Source organism: Poecilia formosa, unplaced genomic scaffold (assembly GCF_000485575.1).
Source record: "Poecilia formosa unplaced genomic scaffold, Poecilia_formosa-5.1.2 Scaffold148, whole genome shotgun sequence".
NCBI classification, from domain to species: Eukaryota; Metazoa; Chordata; class Actinopteri; order Cyprinodontiformes; family Poeciliidae; genus Poecilia; species Poecilia formosa.
Window position 1 is genome coordinate 1,341,002 of NW_006800087.1, and position 22,769 is coordinate 1,363,770.

At 39.0% G+C, this 22,769-nt stretch overlaps 1 protein-coding gene across 2 annotated transcripts in view; it reads right to left on the bottom strand.

Moving 5' to 3' along the window:
• The window catches only part of LOC103145894 (ADP-ribosylation factor-like protein 15), a 124,454-nt gene that overhangs the window by 59,274 nt on the left and 42,411 nt on the right, over nucleotides 1-22,769 (bottom strand). For both annotated transcript variants that reach the window (XM_007563548.2, XM_016677152.1), the window contains exons 2-3: nucleotides 12,193-12,337; nucleotides 10,931-10,990 (exon numbers count right to left, since the gene is read on the bottom strand). In XM_007563548.2, the coding sequence (XP_007563610.1) occupies nucleotides 10,931-10,990; nucleotides 12,193-12,337 (205 nt within the window). The remainder of the gene's footprint in view (nucleotides 1-10,930; nucleotides 10,991-12,192; nucleotides 12,338-22,769) is intronic.

Sequence of the window (22,769 nt, forward strand, 5' to 3'; positions counted from 1 at the left end):
CCTAAATGTTTTATGTGGTTTTCTGACCTGGGATGTATTTAATAAAAGAACTGAAATAAAATAAATAAATAAAAAAGAACAACTATTAACATTTTTTAGAAGAAAAAAAAAATCAAATAATAATGATTCATTACAAACTTTATTATCTTGAAGTTTTAAGGTAGAGCTGCCATCTGCATCCTGTCTTTTGACTTAGTGTAGTTATACAGACATCTCATCACACAGCAAATGTATTCATACCAACTTAACATTATTTTTACATTTTGTCACATTACAAGCACAACCTTACATATTTTATTTAATTTGATATCATACAACCCACACAGAGCAGTCTAAAAGTGGGAGCAAAAAGAAAAATGACTGTTTTCTGAATGTTTCTAAAATAAGAATTTTAAGAGTTGTAACATCTAAAGAACACTTCTTAACAGCAATGTTTAAGTCTTGCCACAGACTTAAACAGACTGCTTGGACTGGGCCATACTCATGTGTTTGCTTTAGCTTAAGCTGCTCTGCAGCTCCTCCAAAACAACAATATTTCCTCTTGGCTGCGTTTGGCGTCTTCTCTGCTTGCCAACCTTTCCCAGTTTAAGAGGCGACCCATGTGGTGGTAGGTTTGCAGTTGTGTTGCATTTTCTGAAAAAAATCAACAATACTAAAAGCTAGTGATAAATTTAATCCCACTTTAAACTTCTTCACTAATTTCTCCTTGACCTGTCTGCTCTATTACATCATATTCATGATGATGTCGGTCACTATTATTCTCTAAAAAAGAAAAAAAGAAAAAAAAGAAAACACTGAGGCCTCAGATTTATACTGAGATTAAATTGCACATATAAAAAACTATTATCTCATTAGGAGTAAAATGTTTGTGCTGGATTTTTTTAGGGGCATCAGAAAGAAAATACAAATACAGGTCACACTTTTTAGATAAAAAAAAACATGTATGGTATTGTTTATTTCAGTATCACTGCTAGGGTAAATACAGAAAAGTGAAATCAGCAATTGTCATGTGACAAAATGTGAAAAATCTCAATGGATATAAATACTTTCACAAGCACTACATGTTCAAGTAAATTAAGTTTGATCTAGTTCCCATTAAAATATATAGTTTTTCTCTCTGCATCTAGTAAATTGAGTTAGAAAAGCAGAGTTATGTAGACAAGGAGAACAAGATGTCCTGCAACAGATGGCATGGCCCCCACCGAGCCCTACTCTCAACATCATGGAGTCAATCTGGGATTATAAAAGGAGACAGAAGCAACCGAGACAGTCTAAATCCACAGGAGAACTGTGGCCAGTTCTCTGAGGTCTTTAACCTTCCAACAAAGCACCAAAAAGTTTTTATCCCAAGTTTTTCCAGCTTTTCTTTTATGGAAAATTCCTGTCATCTTTAGGAACCATACGGCTGTATGTACTTAGACTTGTTACCACACCAAAACTCCCTTTGTTTGTTCTTGTTATATCAGCAGTCATATGCAGGTGTCTGTCTTTAAAAGTATTAGTCATTAAAAAAATTAAAAAAATAAAAAAATCAGCAAAGAAAAGTTGCAGTCACAACTATGTCGTTTATGGCCAAATTAGGAGATTAAACTCTTTCAAAGCAGATATTCTGGCTTGATAAATCCAGGTCCAGTAAAATCACAAGAGAAAACATGTTTTGATATTGTTCAAAGCAACTAAAGCTATTCATGCAGATCCCAAACTCTATATTACTAACTTTATAAGGCTTTTTAAAACTTTGTTTTTACAAATTAAAAAAAAAGTTTAAAATGAAAAACAAATGCCATTTACTCCTTACCTGGAACCCTCACTACTTGTCCATTACTAAGAAAACTCTTATAACATTATAACTTAATGAACAGAAAAAACAAAATGAGCCCAAAGTCTATTTGTCAAGGCAATGAAACACAGATAAAGATATTTGTTTTTTATAATTCTGTTCAACTGAATTATTTTTTGAAAATATCTAAGTCACCCTCATGGGTTTTAGAACAGTTACTGATGATTATGATGAGGTTACTGGTTTCTTCAAAGGCTAAACATGTAGCTTAAATTAGCAACAACTGTGAATCTGACACATACTACAAATATTGGAGCAGCTTTTTGGAATAATGTTATTGCACACACCCATTTCTCACCTTTTTTTTTACTAGCAATAAATTACTTATATAACAATTTTGTAATTTTTTCAAAATCAAAGTGAAAAAACAGCAATGACTGAGTGCTGATAGCCATTACCTTTTCAGATCCAAGTTAAACTAATAGGAACCATGTCTTGCACGTTCATATCCTCAGTGGCACTCATCCTCTGAGCACTGGAAGAGCTTTCCCCTCAAATCTGTTGTGAGTAACCAAAGCCAGCTGCTGATCTTCAGCACATTTCTATCAACTTTCAAAGCAAAATGAGAAGACTTGTGAAAATCTAAAACAGACACAGCAGAGTTTTTGCTAACTAGTTTAGCTGCCTGATTGTTTTCTGCCAACATCAACTGCTTTTTTCACAAGAAAATACTTTATTTTTTGTGTGTGTTGACTGGATCTAAAAGCTTGATGCGTAGTCTCAGAAATTGTCCCGTCACACTGCACACGCAAGTATGATCCTTATCAGAAGAAGAATGCACCATATTTGGACAAAACGATCCTCCTCCGTTCGCTGAGGTTACTTCCTTTGTAATCTTGCAAACTGTTGTTTTGTGTTTTAGTTGCTCATAGTATTCAAACTGCCAAGAAATGACGAGCTGTGAGGCTGTCAAATGTTTAAACATCACACAGTCCTCTCACTGACATTTACCTCCCTTCCCTTCATGCTCACCCTTCCCTTCCCCGTTTCCTCCCCCAGTCAATCCACTCACACCTCTCACTGGAGTGAAAAGCTATCAGACAAAGTGGCACTTGAGAGATTGTCTAGGAAGTTTCGTCTTTGCCTGGAAATGGTGGAATGTCTGTCATGCTTCTGGATCTTGTTGGCAGCTTCTGCCACCTATTGGTCTGACAGGGAGGATTTCTGAGGATGATGTCATGCCACAGCATCCTTTTAATCAAACAGGCACATCATGAGTAAGACCTTTCATCTTTTGGACAATTTCTTTATTTTTTTTTCCCTTTCAGTAATAGGAATCTGATTACTGCTTGAAAATGCATTTAAAGTGGAGGTTTTTATTTTAAGTGGGAGAAAAAGCCAAAAATGCCACCGGAGAAGTGAGATGCTTCTTATTGACTGTTCGAAGAAGAAGCCAACCATGAAATGAAAGACTCATCATCTCGTTCGACCCATGACGGCACAAATTAAATAATGAGCGGCTCTCCAGTGATAAATTAACTGAGACATGAACTACGTTGGAAGAATTACATGAACAAACAGGAAAAACATGAACTCTATTGCAATCATCTGGCCACTTAAAGAACCGCACACCATGATGTGAAGTCGTCAGGTATGCGAGTGTTTCAAAGAGCGGTTTTCAACAGCCTTTGCACTTCTTTTGACTTGATATATTAAGCTGCTAGGTTAAAATGTGGGCGCAAGGGGCAACAGTACAAGATGATTGTTGGCAAACGCAAGGGCGCCTTAACTTTTAGTTAAGACTACAATGATGTGTCAGCTATTTTTTAAAATACTAACATGGTATTTAAAAAAAAACCTATGTTAACTAACTATGTTTAGTTTATGTTTAGTATTTTAAAAAATAGCTGACACATCATTGTTTGTAAATCTTTTAGAATGCACATGTGGATTAAATCCATTGTGAGATAATGAGATTCACCAATGGTTTTTGGCTAAAAGGCACCCCCCCTCCTTGCACAGTTATATAATTGAGCCACAACACATGTTTCATCTTACTTAGTCTTAACTAAAAGTTAAAGCATCTTGTGGTGTTGCTTCTTCTGTTGTCTTATTGAAATATTCAACCCCAGTGAGCTTTGTATTAAAAATGAAAATCTTTCCATTTCATTTCGGATTTTTGTGATTTTTATTTTTTTTTTAGGGGGGGGGTTCCTTGCAAACAAAATCATAGATTTTCTGGTGCTAAATTAGAAATATTTGCAAGGAATCCAAAATCTGTATAAGAAAAAGTCAATTGTAGTCTTCCTTTGTTGGTCCAGTAAGTTATTGCAAGGTGTGCAAAATAATTTTCCCTCACTGCAGTGGAGAACTAAAGGTTACTACTGCTTTGCTCGTGCTTTTGCATGACGGTAAATGTAACTTTTTTGTTTATAGCCATATTCATCATGGAGTATAACTGGTGGCAGCTGAAGTAAGGCTGAAGCAGAAGCATGAAAGAAGCAGAGGTTAGGCTAGGCTTTTTCGTTATCTGTCATTTTTACTGACAGGTTAAATAAATAAAAAATCCATGATAACCTATTTTTGCCCGTCAGTTTACGAAATGGTAACATTCACCCCTACTTCGCTGGAGAAAATTCTGTAGCATGGACTCCTATTGCACAAGTGTTCCTGTCCATAACTCTTCAATGTGCAGTCAGATCCCGGATAGCGAGATACATTGAGTTCAGGTTAGACACGTTACAAAGATGGGACTTCTTTTTTTTTTTTTGTTTTTTTTCCGATTGATCTGTGTGCAAAGTTTAATATGTGTGCTTCTCTGCACCAAATGGTAGTGTGTGGATTGTAGTCCGTCAAAATGACGTATGATATTCCGATTTTTTTAGTCACAGTGTAATAATTCCAGTCAAAGATTGAAAATACTTGACTTCTGAGTAAAAGAAAGAAATACCCATCACTTTCGGGTGAGAGTTAGGAGTCACTTAAATCCAATGTTTTTGACAATTTTTGTGAAAAAAATTGCAATAAAGCCACAAGTATGGATTAATGCAAAAAAAAGAAAAATGTGGGTTGATTTTCGCTAAATTTCACAAATACGGAATCACCAAAAATGGACTGGAATGAATGGAGTAGTTTAAATAATAAAAGGTCTAAAAAAAAACAAAAAAAAAAAAAACAAGACACCATTTGGTTTCCAGCTGGTTCCCTTCATGCTGTCACTCCTGTGGTTGAAACATTTGTTGCCAGCAAGCACGGGTTGCCTAGTGGTATCAAGGTTGGAAAAGGTAATGCTTCAAAAACAAAGCTACTTTCATAAAATTTTTCCTTTTAGTTTAAGGTTTGGTTTCACTGACATGTCACTCAAAGGAGCCAAGTTTAGAATTGCTGCATTTAGTGTCAAGCAACACCTCTGCCCTTCCCCTGTTTTTCACACCTGAGAAGATCTCACAGCACAGAATAAAACAAAGAGCACTACTGAGTCCGTTTGTAAGGGAGGGGAAAAAATGCAGTCGTCATATTTTTCAGTCAGCTGACCAGCGGTGTGCAGCAACATGTTGGTGAGGGGTAGGGCCGAGTGCTGGTAAATCTAACATGTCCTAGAATATAATGACAAAAGGACTTTAAGCAGTTGGGAACCATTTGAAGATTCTGAAACCAAAACTTTTTAAAACTTTGCTTAACTCTGAAAGTCATAATAAGCTGGAATGCTGGCAGCTGTTTTTTAGATTCATAATTAGATTTACTAAGTCAATACTCCAATACTCCTCCAAGTGCTAGTTTTTGGCCATTTTTACTTTAACAAGTATGCTGCACATACCTTTATGCTTATAACGTCAAAAGCTAAAAATGCTAAAAAAAAAAAAAAAAAAAAAAGAAAAGAAAAACACTGCAGGCACTTTAATGAAAACCAGATTTGCTTCCCACAGAACATGAAAAATGGATGAAAAGCTGGTAACTTTTAGTGAGAATTTGGAATAAAACAAAGTTTGCTTGTAAAGTGAAGAGAAACCACCTCAGCTGTAGATTCAGACGTCAAGCTGATTTAGAGTAAACGTTTCCTGAGCGGAGCTTAGCTCAGATCATACCTCCGTCCTTCTCATCCATGCACATAACTGCCAACAACTGTTTATGCAAACAATTTGGCTGTTTATTCACTGCTTGTCATTCAAACCCCAACTCTGCAAAGTTGAGCCATTTTTATCACGTGTAACCATGACTGCTACAGCTGTTCGTAGTTAGGAAATGTGACCGGCTGAAAGTGTAATGATACTTCACCACATTATTGATATTTATAAAACATGCTACACAACTCCATTTAACACTTTTCCTGTTAAGCCAGTGTGGACAGAAAATTAAAAGCACGTTTACGCGTTTCCCGTGATTTGAACTTTAAGCCTTGCAGACGCAACATCAAAACCTGAAACATCACCGTTTTGGGATGTTTCAGAAATCTGACCACCGAGAGCCGATTTCACAAATCCCTCCCAAGATACTAGTAGTAATAATAGTAGTATCTGTCTCGCATCATTCGGTCAGCATCAACAGGGTGAACTACATCAAAGACGACGATATCCTTGAAAGAGGCCCTGAAACTGAGATCAGTTTCGTTCAAATCCTCAGAACTGTGAAATTCAGAACAGCAACTTCAGTCATCGGCTTTAAACCAATGTGGCAATTTACAAATTACTTTACAGTTGGAATAGCTTCCCTGCTAGGCATACGAGCCCACACTGTCAGGATACATGATAGCGTTAAAGAGTCACATTTGATCTGTGATGACTACCTTGCACTGGTTTTGTTTAAAGACGGGCCTGCATACTTTCATCGCCTGCTGTTAGTTACAGGGAGCTGATGGATCGTCTGTCATCTCACTGCATCCTCCTCGTCTCTTCCTGTGTTCTTTGTGGTTAGATTTGCAGTGGCAAGTTAAGTCTTAACATATTCCGACTCTGTATGCTTCACCAGCCCTGAATGCATTCTTCACTGACATCAGACATGCATGTGTTCATCCAAAAATAAAATCAAATAACAGGCTTAAAATGACATGGCAAAGCTATTTTGTTCTACCTACAAATGCTTTCTTAAACAACCAGGTGCAAATATTGTGCGGTTTATTTAAACAAATCAATCCTCCTTAAATCCCAGAGCGCAACTCCCAACCACAGCACTAAAGAACAACAGCAGTGAGTTGTGATTATTAGGACCACGTTATCAGCTGTCACTGCGTGACATGAATGCACACTGTGAAATTGCCCGTCTAGACTTGACGTCATATCACTATCCCCACACACACACACGCACACATGCGCGCGCACACACACACACACACACACACACACACACACACACACACACACTAGAGGTGCCCTTCCCACCTAATCCTTATACCTGACACCAGCCAAGTAACAAATGCTTGTGGGACAAAAGATCAGCAGATTCAAATTCTCAACGTGAAGCTAATGAAACAATCACATTAAACTTTCATGAAATAAACACAATGAAAGATGCATGGCAGCTGTACATTGTTTAAAAATGAGAAAGCTAAGTTTTTTTCTTACATCGAGATCCACATTTTTGAAAAATCCAAATGTGTTCTACGAGTACAAATGTTCATAGAATGCATATAGTGTTAAAATACATAAGCACACAACCTTACACTGAGAAAAATACAGACCTCTACCTTTCAATTAGGTACATTTATTTAGCCCTGGTATTTTAAAATCACCAGTACTGCAATTATAACCTGTGTAAAATATAATAATAAACAAATAACCAAATAATTTTTGCTTAATATTTTACTTTGTCAGGCCAGTATCTATGAACTTCTAATTTGCAATGCATTACTTTCTTCTTCTATGAAGATGTCTTAGCCATTCTTCATAGGATTTAACATACTATTCAAATAAGACAATTGAGTTTACAGTGTAAAGTTAAGGAAATTGTGACAAGAAGACATTTATTCATCAGCATATGTACATGTCTCCAGTTAGAGCAGTTAATAAGGAGTATAGCTGCTCTGATCAAAGATTTCTGACCTCCATGGCAGCCATTTCTTTTGAACCTGTTCGGTTCAGGAGCGTCAGCACTCCTGAAATGTGAATACGTCCTTGCCTCCCTAGCTGCTCTTCTTCTGCAACGTATACATTTATATTTGACCCACAAACTCTTAATTGAGATTGATTTCTCAAAATATTGTTTGATTATTATGACAAATATATTTTAAACCCAGCTTAAGTGAAGATGTGAAGAAAGAATGTTGAGCTTTTATTTTGAAGTTGTGTAAAATATTCACATTGTGAAATTGTTTATGGTATAATAAATTCATTTTGATTTAGTAAGCCATTTATATCCGTTTCTTATTGTTGGATCGTTACCTACGGGTATAAATGGATAACTATATGAGAGCAAAATACACATTTCTGTTATGATGCTTTCAATATGTTCTCACTTTAAAACATGCATGCTGGCACACCATATCTGGGTTCCCATGTACATATAAACAAATGGTTCTTTGCAGAGCTAATGTGGATCAAAGATCTTAAACAGAGTATTTGAATAGTCTTTCAAACATCGGATTAGATTGGATTTAACATCATAGAAGCTATGAAGAGTCTAAAAACTCCAAGACAAATCAAAACAGATGTAGAGCCCAATTAGAGTGTTTATGTCACGGATCAGGGGTGCAATGCCAGCCATTAATTTGTAGTGCTTTTAGATTGTGTCCACTATTTTATTCTATCTAAAATAAAAATAAAAAATTATGGATAATAGGTGTGACAAAAGTAAAAAAAATAAATAAAAAAAAAACACTCTCCTTTTAAAACTCAGCTTTTTCGTACCTCAGAAACCCTTCTTTCCTCAAAGTGGGTCAGGAAAAAAAAAAAAAAAAACACATTGAGGAATACTTCAGTATGAACTTCTTGTTCCTATACTCACTGAAATGCAAAACAGCATAAAATTAACCTGCCAGCTCGCTTGCTTTACAAGAATATTGTGGTACACCAAGAGTTGAGCGTCAAAATGTACAAAAACACGTCCGTTTAATCAGAAAACAGTCCGAGGAGTTCATTGTGAAAACTTTTTGAGCGTTATGCAACAGCGCCAACACTGTCCACTTCACATTTACGTCACGCACAAACGGAAAAAGAAGTGTGTGCAAAAGATGTCAACATTTATCTTCACACTGAAACTAAACCCAGCATTCAGCTCCAAATAAACAGTAGCCAGTTAAGCTGTCATACTCATGTGCATCATGTGCTTGCTCCTACTCTCTCCAATGCACACAGAACAACATAAATCGCTGAAGTTTTTGTGCTCTGCGTTATTTACATGAGGAGGAGCACAACCGTGGATATTCAGCAGGGGGCTGGCAAACAGAAAAAGAGAACCGATTTCATCTCTCTTTGCTGTGGTGGCAGCCTATACCATCATCTCTAAATCAGAACTGTCATCCGTGGAATGAGTGTTTTGCCAACCACAATAATGTTACCACCACCAGACTAGGCTCAACCCAATCCAGGAAAACTCCTTTTGAAAACCGCCTAATGTGCTCTGTCCAAATTTGGTAGCATCCTTGTTGGTGGTCCCTGCAGTGCCTCTTTGTGTATATGCGAGTCTGAGTTTCACCCTTTCTATTCAGGAGGCTAGTTCAAGTTGAGTCTTATATAAATATGCACTGCACCTGTCATACAGTGAAAACAACACTATTTTTTTTAAACTCTGAACCAAACTAACTAATCTAATTTATCTTCCAGCTGTGGTGCTTTTCAGAGAGACCGAACTCTCTTCAGGCTTCCTTGAAAAACTGCATTTGTTTTGGTCGTGTATTTGAACCTGTATCTCCGCTTGTTAAACAGTTTCTGTGAATGCTGTACATTTCCAGGAATACCAGCGTGCAGATTGTACAACCACTTCAGAAAACCCTAACAAGGTGCAAGATGCATGTGCACACGTGCCTGTTCAGAAGGTGGGTCTTCAGTTTCTACAAAAGCTACAGACAAGATTGCATTTGTGATCACAATTTATTTATTTATTTATTTCAACTTTTTCAGAAAAAGAAAATCTGAATTATGACATTTTCATGCAATTCTTTTTAGTTTGGCAATATTTTTGCTTAAAACCGTCTCACTACTAGCCTCCTTCCGTCCTATAGTGCTTAGGCAGTTGAATTTTCGTATTGGTTGGATCATAAAAGCATAAAAGCACAGCCCCCCCTCAGTTGGAGTAGCAAGGGTTGCCACGGTGACTGGCAAGTATTGATCGATAGCTTTCCTTAAGAGTTAAAAATGTGCAATTTATTTGCAATGTGAACACTGAGTGGAATGGGTCCCCTCTGCTCTGACTATTGGTGAAGCGGTACTGACGAAGCAAGAGAAGCTGTCGTCCTGACCGCAGGCTAGATAAGCATTATGAGATCTTCAATCGCTTGTGTCCTTCTGAGCAAATTTTCATGTTTCATCAAAAGTTTTTGCCAATGGATTTGAGTCCTGATGGATTCAAGAAGGCTGGCGTAATGCTACTGTCTTTAGCACTGCAAGCCTTCTCAAACGCTTTGAGTAGGCTCCTCTGTCAAAGCGATGGTTGTGTTTGAAGTGACTGATGAAATTTGACGTGTTAAGTGTTAAGTGCTGTTTTTCTCCTCATGGAACTTTCTTTCCGCATTTGATACACAAAGCCAGGATATTGTCTTCCTCCAAAACCTTAGAGAAACTATACAGCCTTTATCTTTTCTGTTTACTGGCAAGCTGGACTTCATTCACATGGTGCTGGGAATCCCCAGTTTGGGAGTCATTCTGACAGACTTATGTTTATGTTTCTGTTGTTTGTGTGTACTTGTTATGTTATGTTTTTAAAAACTTATGACCAAGTTGTTTTCTGGCATGAGGGAATTTTAAAATGATTTATTTCCATTCAGAAATATATTTTCTGCAATTATATTGACGCTACTTAAACTCCCAGCATGTTTTCATAGAGGGGTGGGAGCCCTTCATTTAAAAAAAATACAAAATCACCCACACCACCGAACATGTCATCAGAGCTATTCGTTATGATATTGAACTGTTAGTAATGATGTCATAATTTCTTGATATCGGGCCGATAATTATCGTACATCCTTACTTTAAAGGCTCTGAAGGAGAATGTGTTCCTTACCGCCAAGTTCTTTTACATTTAAGATGGCATTTGGAAATGGCACTGCCTTGATGCTGAAACCTGGAAACAGAAAACATAGAACACAAAAGGTAGATTAAGATTTCCTACATAAGAATTTTGCTACATTATTTACAAATAAATAATACTAATAGAAACTCACTACATAACCAAATTGGCTGAGAAGGCTGAGTGTAGATTTTTCTAATGCAAAATGGTTTTCTCACAGACAAAAAAACAAAAACAAAAAATATATCTGAGTTATAAACAAGAACCCCCTTTTTGGTGGTCCAGAGAAGAAAGAGAGATGAAACACTAAACAGAAAAGCACTATGTTGGGTTTATTGGAGAACAGAGTTAATATCTAAAGCATTTCTCTGAGTTATGTGGTCCTTCTTTGTGGGTGTGAATGGGAAACAGAAGAGCCCAGTGAAGAAACTTAGAGAAGAAATAGATTTAACTTGACTCTTTTCAAAACAACTCAAACACATGGAGGCAGAGATGCGGGAAATCGAAGACTATGATTTTCTACAAAGCTAAATTTATTGCCAAGTTTCATTTCAGAGCAAATTACAACAGAGAGAAATATTTGAGTGAAAAGTGAGCAAAGCCACAGGAGATTTCTGTCTTCATGTTTCTACTCTTGTAAACATTGGCAGATGCAGGAGGCAACGACAGCTAACTCTTCTTTGAGAAACGTTCACTGAAATGTCTCTTTGCTAAGGTAGATAATTACCATACTTGATCTGGTGCGGGGTACCAAGCAGGAGGCACAGACAAAGGTTCAAAAACCCCAGAAAAGCAGAGACTTATTGTTATAAGCTGCACATTTGGGAGCTGCTTTATGTTTAACTTCAATGGGACAGACTAAATTTAAGATGGGACTTCTGCAACAGCTCAACGTGGCTGCTGTCAAAGACACAGGGAGGGGGAAGGGAACATCGTTGTTCCTAAGGGACTGCAATGCATATAAGGAAAGCGACGTTCACTACCAGGAAAATTATGTGCACCAAGACAAGATCCTCCTGTCTTCCTAGATGCACATACAACACCAGCCTCCAAAGTGACTGGAGGAAAGAAACAAAGCTTGGGCTGATGACATCCTGGCATACTCTCCTGGAACAAACACTGGGAACGTTCTTTCCCTTTGTGGAAAGCTCCCTCATCTGTTAAAAGGGAAATAAATTTCCTACAAGCATCTGCCCACCCAAACAAGACAATCTTAATATTCCATCGGTGCACTGTGATGTGCACTAAGCACATACCTGTTGTAGGAACGATGTTGTCAGTGCTCTCACCGCAGAGCCGCGAGAGCAGGCTGGTCTTCCCAGCTCCTGTCAGGCCGATGCACACCACATCATATTCTGGTCTAGGTGGTGGGGGTCCTTTACAGCACAGTGCCCGAAAACACTGAAATAAAGTACAGAAATCAAAGAATGTGAAGCAGGCAGTACACACTGAGGAGATATGGAGGTGCTGGTCTTATTGAGAGGAATAAATACTGTCAGTATCGCCTCTTTACCATTTCATACGTTTTGGTACTGGGTGATTTGTGCGATACTTTTCTGGCTACAAAAAAACATAGCTATCAAGTCGTAGCTCCCTTTTGGGAGGTTTCATAATCTACCAATAGTACCAATTCTGACATCAGTTAATTGTAAGTTATTAAAGAATTAACTATGACGAAGAACTAATAAGCATCAATGACTGGAAAAATGAGTAGCACTGATTTCTACTTAATCAGAAAATTCTTCAAAAGAGAAATGAAAGGGGGGATATTTGAAGAACTTCCAGTACAATGAGGAGCAGCTGACAGTGAATCAGCAACAGGTTCTGGTGTGTTTTGTTTCTCTGGTTGCTAACTGTTGTATCTCAGGCCCCCTTCACTCCCAGGCCTTTTTCAGATCCCTCCCCTCAACAAAACTAAGACTGACACATAACTCTGGCCCCTTAATTTAACCTTAATCAAAAACTAGATTTATAAGTTGTCATATTTTAGATAATTTTAGAATGAGGTGTAATGCAGAAGAAGTTGGACAGGTCTTTATTTGAGCATAATAGCAACTGCACAAATAAAAAGGGTTTCAAAGTGAGGAGCTTCAGAGTGCTATTGTGTATATTTCCTTAAGCTGTGTGTGGTTACTTATGCAAGAAATAATTTAACTACCCGAATAACAAAAGAGGAACAATCACAAGTCAGTGCACAGCATCAGTTATTATAACTCGAAGCTACTGATCAGAAATCCGGGTGCAATGATGAACTCAGACATGAACCTTCAGAGAGACAACTGCAAAGTAATCCTATCACCTGAAGAACATTTCTTGGGTTAGAGGACTAATGTCCCAGAAGGATCTAGAGAAACTCGTTCTTATATTTACAAGTTTTCACCCAAAAATGAATCAGACAGCCACAGCTGATCAACAATCTCACTAAAACTAGGAAAATATAGCACATTATCCCAATTATAAAGTCCTTCTCTGAACTCCCTGTAGCTCAGAGAATAGACTTGGGAGAAAATATTTTTATTATTTTATAAATCTCCAAATGGATTAGCACCAAAATACATTATAGGGCTGTTGTCGTTACATCAACCTTGAAGACCACTCAAGTATTTTGGTTCAAGTCTCCTCTACCTCTCCAGAGTCAGAACCAAAAATAGAAAAGCAGAATCCAGTTTTCTGGATCAAAACTTCCAGAAAACTGAAAAACAGCCGAAACACTGAGTTCATTTAAATAAAATCTTGAAAGTCATCTGGTTTTGATTAATAATAACCCAGGCATTAATCAATATATTGTATATTTGCTAGATAAGGGAATTTTACAAAATTCCATATATTTTCTGTATGTGTATTACTTGGGTCATAATTGGTTAATGCATTATGTTTCTATGGTGTAAAGCACGTTGAACTACCTTGTTGCTGAAATGTGTTATAAACTTGACAATTTTGTCAAGGGCAGTTAAATTAAATGTTCAGTAAAAGTCATAATGAAAATATTTACTTAATTTGTACAGATTATTATAACCTGTTGATATATACACATGAACAAACCCACCATCAAGACAGATGCAGCTAAGTGGTGACCCAAGACGTTTTCGCTTGCATGTTGCACCCTGTCTGACTGGGCCATTACGGTCACTGAGGGCAGACCCTGTCACTCCATGAATCACGGCCTGGGACAGAGTCCCCTGCTGTGAGACATTAGGGAGCAAACGCAATGAGAACCGTGAATGAGATCCTTAAACTTGTGTGTGAAGAGATCAGTATCCAAAACTAAAGAGAGATCTCTTTTATTAGCAAGACAGGAACCGGTCTGGACAAGGCAGAGCGCACACACACACACATACACACACACACACAGCACCCCATCCATCTTGTATATCACATTTCAGGTGGAACATCAACACGGGTTTTTTACTGCTCATGTCAGCAGATGACCTGTTCTACCAAAGACTGTAACAAGAAGAAAAACCCATAAGGGCACGTGAACTTCTGTGCACGTAAAAGCTGATGTGATGGTACTTGTGTAGTTCCATTTATTAAGGATAATTTTACCATAAATTTGTTAACATCTGTCCATCCGTCTCAGGGCCACATAGGGACTCCGGTCTATGATCAGTAGTGACTAGAAATTAGGCAAAAAACTTAGCATGCACATCTTTACTGCGTTTGATTAGTATGATATTTTGGAAAATGCACAATCTCGATATCAGATAAATGTGGTATGCAGAAGGCGGCAACAGATCAACAGCAACCTTGTTCCAACCCTCGGTTCTTCATCATACCCCCCAAAATATCAGCACCCACAAGGGTCAGTTTTCAGGGCTGCTGTTTGATGGGGATGTGGGGAATCTGCTTCAGCAGAACCAGACGTCGGCGGAGGAACCCGACCCTCCGACTCCTCCGTGAACCCATGCGTCTGCTTAAACAGGAAACATTCTCCTGTTCCAGAGAACGGGTAAGATCAGAAACACACGCATGTCAGATGGGCGAGCACATGTACAAACTTGGTTTAATTAGGTCCTTCTACTCTGTTGGTTGCTCACCTCTTAGTGTCACCCTCTTTCCTTGCAGCTACATGTTACAGGCTCCTGTGGAAGATTAAATCAACTTCTCTGATGTCAATTCCGTGAGCCAAAAGTTAACATTAACGTGAAAAAGGGTGGTAGGCGTATAGTAAGCTATACGACTTATTTATCCACCCTCCTTCGAGTGTAAATCACAACAAAGGCAACAAAGAAGGTTGCGGCCTTACTGGCTGCGTGGGAGGAAACAGAGAGGATTTCACAACAGTAACTAAAGGAGCTTCCAGGGCCTGACCCTGGGGTCCTCATGAACACAGTGGCCCCTGTGAGAGAAAGAGATGGCAGCTCCCACCTCTGGCCTTCTTTGACAGCACAAGATTGAAGAGGAGAGCTGCTCAAAAGCCTCAAAGGGGAAAAATAAATATGTCGAAAGGCTTTTGCTTACCTCAAGGCTTGCCCCTGCCCCGTCACCCCCACAGTTGATGATTTGAGAGGCAGTGTGCTGTGTCACCGAGACAGAGAGCTCAAATCAGTCTGGCCCGTAACTACCCCCATAAATCTCCAAGTCATCCAGACAAACAGCTGAGATTATATGCAACGTGTACACTGCCTTGAAAAAGTACACAAACCCCTGAAGCTTTCAGATTTTTTTTTTGTCCTTTCACAACCACCAATGGATTTTAATTCAGTCAACAAACTTTCAGAAGCTTTGAACATCTCGTGGAGTATTCTTAAATCATCCATATCAAAATTAAAAGAGAATACCGCTATTGCAAACCTGCCGAGACATGGCAGTCCACCTAGCTGATATGCTAGGTAAGGAGAGGCTTTATCAGAGAAGCAGTCAAGAGATCCAGTTTAACAATAGAGGAGGTGCAGAGATCCCCAGCTCATACCTCTCATTTTGGGACAAAGTCCTAAAATGTTCTATTTGCAGTTTGCCAACAAGTCATGTAGGGGAAACAGCAAAATGGGTGGAAGAAGGTGCTCCGCTCAGATGGGACCAAAAATAGCCTGCATTGAAAACACACTATGTGGAACGGAAATATTACACTACCCGTAAAGCCTGAAGAAACAATCTCCACCAGTAAATGTGGTGTAAGCCTCCTGCTGTGGCGATGCTTTTCTTAGCAACTCCAGAGTATCTGGTCAGAGTTGATGGGAAAACAGATAGAGCTAAATACAAGGTAGTGCTAAAAGAAAAAAAAATGTTAAGAGACTGAAAAACACTTGAAATAGAGGTTTAACATCTCCGCAGAACAACCCAAAAGTGTTGGCCAGAGCTAAAATAGAAACATTTAAACTGAAGATTGTTTTGTTTGTTTGTTTTTTGTGTCATGAGCCTAAACACTATTGAGAATCTGATGAAAGACTTAAAATGTCATGTTCATAATCAAATTAATTGAATATGAAGCATTTGGCAAGGAATAAAACCTTTCTGTGTCTAAATATGCAGTTAAATTTGCTTCAAAAGTCAAAGCTGATTAAAAGGGGAAGCCATACGTCTCATAAATGTATTTATTTTTTAAATTAAAAATACATTAAATGTGGGGAAAAATATATATAATTTCCTTTCATTTAACAACGTGTGCAACATGTTGTTGTTCTATTATGTAAAATCAAAAGAAATTAAATTTGCATTGTCAAAAGTAAACGATTTAGCATAACTGAAAATCAAGTGCCTTTACTGAAGCTATTATCAAACCCTTGTAAGAGCAAGGGAGTGCAATAAAGAAGGGACAACCATGCAGCTAAAACAACTCCACATAAAAAAAGTCTGCCATCCCTAGACATTATTGATTAGCTGCCTCTTGTGGATTTGTTTCACCCGTACTTCCCTGAAAGACCTGCTGAGACATTACCTCACTGTTGTGGAAGCTTATTCGCTGGACTTAATGAAAATGAGAATCATATTGTTTAAGGCCAAAAGCAAAGTGTTTTCTACTCCCTTATATTCTGAATGAAATTGATGCATGGCTGACAAAAGAAAAATGAGCTCTTGGGTTCCAAGACATTTAATGGGTGATATAACTGAGCTTGCTGGCAATGAACCAGAGATCAAGTAGACGCTGATTTTATTAAGACATGGCAATGCTTCAACAATGGAGAACCTACTACCTAAAAAAGAAAGACACAGATGGCATGACTACTGTTGTTACATGTCTCTTGGCTACCGCCACTGATGTCTTTCAATCATGGCAGAGTCCTGTGAACTCAAGTCTGTCAATGCAAAAGCGGCCAACGTACATTATTCCACAAATATTTCCAAAGTAAATCAACTTAAGAACTTTAGAAACAGGGTTCACATGAAGTCAATTAATTGCCATCCATCATCGTGAAAATTCATTGGCTGCAGTTGGACAGGCTCTTTTAGAGAAAACCACTCTGTATTTTTAGAGGTAATAAATGTGGGTTAGAGGGAAACCACAATCACCAGAGCAGCAGTCTAGTTCATGTTTCACTCTCATACTCTGTGGCTGGAGTCGAGATACCACAGGACAGGAATATAGGCAGAGGCTTGATGACAGCATGTTCCAAACTGAGGAACTCCTAACAAGCTCCCAGATTGTGTGGACTGTGTTTTCCCTGCCTCTGTTGAAGCACGACGTCCACCAATACTGCTAGAAACCACAGGAGACCTCCTATTAAAAAAGACAAAGCACTTCAGACATTTAGAATCATTCACTAATAGTAAGTTTATTCAGATGTTTGGCAAACCTTATCCAAACTAATCAAAATATCAACCCATATTTTCTGGATGAGTATGATTTTATACCATGAGTTGTGGGAGTTGTCATTAAACTAAAAAGCCACATCAGAAGATATGTGATCGCAAATTACCTTTGAATATGAACAATAACAATAATAAGGCACTACGAGAAGGAGAAACAGAAATGTTGGTAAACAATTTTACTTGTTATTGCATGGTTTTGAAAGTGATGCAACAAACACTAGGTTTGAGCCTCTGAGGGGCTATAAGTGTTTCTGCTATTCTTTACATGAACTCTTATATAAATGTGGTTTGGTGATTGGCTGACAGGTTGGCATGGTGATGACCAGCATGGTAGATCTAACCCAACCATACTGGTTGGGTTGAGTCCTTAACTGACCTTCTGTCTGGGTGGGTGGTGCTTGGTCAGTTAGTTGGATTAATGATTAGCTAGTTGACTGGTTGGTAATTTGGTAAGCTGGCTGAGTTGACTGACTAACTTAGCCACATAGTTAACCAATTAACCAGTCAGTTATATGGATACACCTTTTTATTAATTGTTATAATGCAAACTACTACCCTATTCCCAAAAATTTGACTTTTTCTGTCAGTGTTTGCTGTGTACATCATGTTAAAATAAAACAAAGTTTACACAAATATGTTTCAACAGACGTTAGAAAGAAAAATAAAATCAGTCGGTCAGACTATAAAAACAAAGCATCCATAGATCCAAAGTTTTCTGAATAAAGATGACAACATTTCCAATAAACATGATGTGAATCAATCCATAAAAAGTTGAATCTTTCTTAGGAATTTCTTTCACACATTCAAGGAAGATGTCACATGTGTTGATGAGCTTAAATTGGTTGCATTTAGTTCTCACTATGGAAACAAAGCTAACGAATCCAAACAACTTCATAAGAACCAAAGGCAATCCCCGAGAACACAACAAAAAGCAAACAGATGTTTCCTTGCTGGATGTGCCTTCCTGACAACAGAGGAAAGAAGAGACGAAGACATAAAAAAAAAAAAAAACCGAGGACATCTAAGACACTGGCCCGAGTACACATGGCCACTACAGCCAGACAGACACAGGACACTGATGGGCGAGCAGGCCGTTTTTATTTTTCCAGACCAAGTGTCGGGACAACACTTGCGTGCAGGGCTCACTCTTGACCTTTGCAAATGACAGTCCTTTATATGGGCCTCCCAGCGGAGGAGCAGCGCTAACAGCTATGTGTGTAATACACACCATCCACAGTCATAACACGGGTGTGCGGCGGAGGAGGACATACAGGAAAGTAGGCTATCAGGGATGAAGGAAAACGTAGAGGGGGGGGCAGGAGAGGTAGAGAGAGAGCAAGACGGAAAGAGGGGGGAGGATGGATGGCAACATTCATTCATCCTCAGTCACCCCCCAACAACCTCCCACCCCCTTCAGTTGTTGTTGTTATTTGCCGCTTTGAAGCCAGTTCAGGGCAGGGGGAGTGAATGGTGGGACACAGTATGGTTACAGTGAGTGAAGAGGGGTGGGGTTGGGGGGGGAACTATGCATGCCATTCTCGTTAAGGAGTGAGAGAGGCATGGTAGACACTCGGGACTCTTCCCATGTTTTCAACCAGACTGGATCTCTGCCATACATTTTATTGACATTAGCAGATCTGCAGGTTTGGTTTCTAAAATCCTCAATGCATTTTTTTTTATAAACCACTATTACAATCATCGCCCGCCTGAAAGGAGAATTTCCCTGAGGGTGGAGAAAAAAAAAAAAAAGACACAAAGGGTATTGTGCTTGTTACTGCAGGCACGACAGACTGTTTTCTTAACATCCCCGACAGCAGAATAAATAACACAAAAAGTGGATTTGGCATTGATAAACTCCGACGTGCCTTCAACCAGAGCTGCAGGTGATGAAATCCAAGATTTACTTCGATTCAACTAAACAAAACAAAATGAAAAAAAAAAAAAAAACACGTTAGGGACACCAAACAGGTGGCATTCATTACCCAGAACATCAAAAACAGATCATCTCCACAAATGCACAAATACATAAAGCAGCTATATTAATAATTTTATAATGTGGTTATATCCCCGTCTGCAGCAACTCCAACACCCGTCTGGTGCAGCAGCCAGAATCTAACCCAAGGTCCATAACGTGTGCAGAAAAGGGAAAACCCAGCTTTAAAACTGCTTTGCAGGCACATCATCTTTTCATTCTAAAGCAAGATGCATCTCTCCCCCCCCCAAACACACACACACACACACACACACACACGCACACACACACACACACACACACACACTCCCTCCTTCCCTATCAACCCCTGCAAACCAATTCATTCATCCCACTTCTGTCTGTCTGGCCCTCATTTCAGAGCTCCAACACTTTTGCCCTGACGCTAAGGTGTCTGGACAAGGAGACAAGCTTGAACACACACAAGCACACGCACACACACCGCCCTAAAGTGAAGTTAGAGCGCCCCCAGCTTTTTGACGAAACACACTGCATCAACTAAGCTGAAGAGGCAGAAGCAATGTTTTATCTTAATAAAAAGTGAGTGAAAATAAAATATATATTATTGCATTTTCTTTGTACTATTTCTTTCTTTATACACTGAATACAAAGTCTTCAAGAAAATAAAAGAAAATTACAACAGGAATCAATTTTAGACAAGAGAACTAAAAAAAAAGAAAAAAAGACAACTGCCACTTCTATCAAATAAATATATCATCACCACATTAGTATGGATAAAAAAAGTTGTTGCGACTGACAATCTAAAATCTTCATCTCATTTTAAATGTCAAACCAAGACATGTTTATATTGTGGATAATTCGACCAACAGGTTGGAGCTTCCTGTTTCTATAAGCGGTCCCAGGGTTAGCCCTCTCCTATCTCGGCCAACATGGTAGCTTGTGACCCTGTGTGGCTGATGAGGAGGCCAGATCAAAGGCAGAGTGGGAGCCTTGGAAAAACACTTGGGCTGAGAATGGACGGGATATCTGTCAGGAAGCCTTTCCCACTGGGCTCACAAGTGCTAGAGCCCAGAGATCGGGTTACCACCCCAAAAATGCCGACTTGAAAGTGGGGCTACGCTCTAATCCACATACATCGGACTATGTCTGTCCTCTACTTGCACTCCACCACCAATCATATATTCCCCTCCTTCCCCCTCGCGCTCCTCCAACGCTGCCCATCGTTGAGCCACTGCCAAACCACAACAACGTAGCTCGTCCACAAGTCCTCTCTGTACCCTGCTCCCAAAACCTCCCCCCCCCCGCCCTCAGAAAAAGAGAAACGCTCATGCTTCATCACAGAGGATTAACAGGAAACCCTGACACAACCTATTGTGGAGGAGATACAGGGGGCTTGGGTGGTTTTGCCACCTCAAGAGGGTCTTTATCTATTCTCTTCCACAGGGTTTGAGATGTTTTCAGGAAAGGATCCTAGAGGACTTCATGCCCTGAGCTTCCTTACCAAACGCAAAGTCCTAAACACACAAGCACCTCTATAACTTTCAGCTCCACAGACAAGGGACAGATGCTGGCAGTAGCATGCCGTGTCTAAGAAAAGAAGGACGCAGAGATAAAGACGCTGGAGCAGCGGATGGTGCATTTTTTGAAGTCTGTAAGATAATGGGAGCATTTGACACAAGGACGGTGCGTGTGTGTGTGCGCGCACACACGTGTGTGTGTGTGTGTGGCAGTGGGGTGGGGGCGGCTGTCAGTGCTGTAAATCTGGACGTCAATAACAGGAAGACTGTTGCAGGACCATTACCATAAATCTGACAAACGCCGAGTTGATGGGAGGCTGTATCTGTCTGGTAAGGGACCAGTCTAGACGCTCCTATTGAGGGGTCCAGCAGTGTAGCCTTGTTAGTTTGCTGCACCATCTGGATGTGGCAGTAAGTGCCCGCTGCTACAGTTCACACACATACACACACCCTTCTCAATACCGCAGCAATAGTGATATTTCTGGGTCTTTGCCCAGACTTTTTATAGCCCAATGTAAGAATTTTCAAAAAGCTATTATGTAAAATCAAATTCCTGTAAATCTTTTGGAATCTGGTCAACACAGCTGTGGAAAAACTAGATGCATAGAACAAGGGTGTCCAATTTCGGTCTTCAAGAATCCATGCCCTTAAAAAAAAAAAAAAAAAAAAAAAAAAAAAAGATTAATTGATGGTTCATCACCAGACATCTGCAGAGTTTGTTGCTGAGGACGTAATTTGGCCATTACTACAGCTGCATCTGAGCAGGAGGTTTCCAACTCCAGTCCTTAAGAACCAGGTATTGAAATATGTAAGACTGTAAACTAATGATATCTAAATACTATAGAAATAAATCATCTCCTAAAATAAATAAAAATTAGGTTTCTTAAACAATCCCAGACCCGATCACAGTGTTTTTAAATGACCACCATCAGTCTCTGTCAAAACTCATCTCCTGATATCTGTTTTTAAATTTGCTTTCTGTGATTTGTCTGGCTATGCCTTGTCTTGTTTGATCATGTTTTTTTTTAAGACCACTTTTTGAACACATGTAGACTATTTTCATGACACATCTAACAAAACCAAGTAATGGGCTGTCAAATATATTTGAAGATCTAACAAATCTGGGATTTCTCTCAACAATCTATGTGGTTTGAATCCCTTATAATGACATTCATTGAGTGAGAGACTGAATTGACTGCTGGAGCTCCCTGTGTCGTGTGACTTGCCCTACCTATCCTCAAATAACATCAGCTGTCCCTGATGAACGATGCAAAGAGCAGCTGAAAACCAAGTAATTCAATTTAATGATGTTCAAAGCAACGTGTACAGCATATAAAGCATGAATCCTGAAAAAGAAGTCTGTGTGAGAGTATTTCTGTTAAGTAAGAAGGAGGTGTGGCTTTGTTATATTGACAGATTTGCTGAATAAAGACTTCTTGTCAGACTGGCAGGTAACACACACATCCATATAAAGACATCTACACTACTTTTATAACATTTTGGATACTTGATTAAAAAAAAAAAAAACATTGATTGCATGACAGATGAAATGTGAAGGATTTGTTATGTAGTTTGGTGTGAGAATTCCACAATATTTGGTGATTCAAACTTTCCA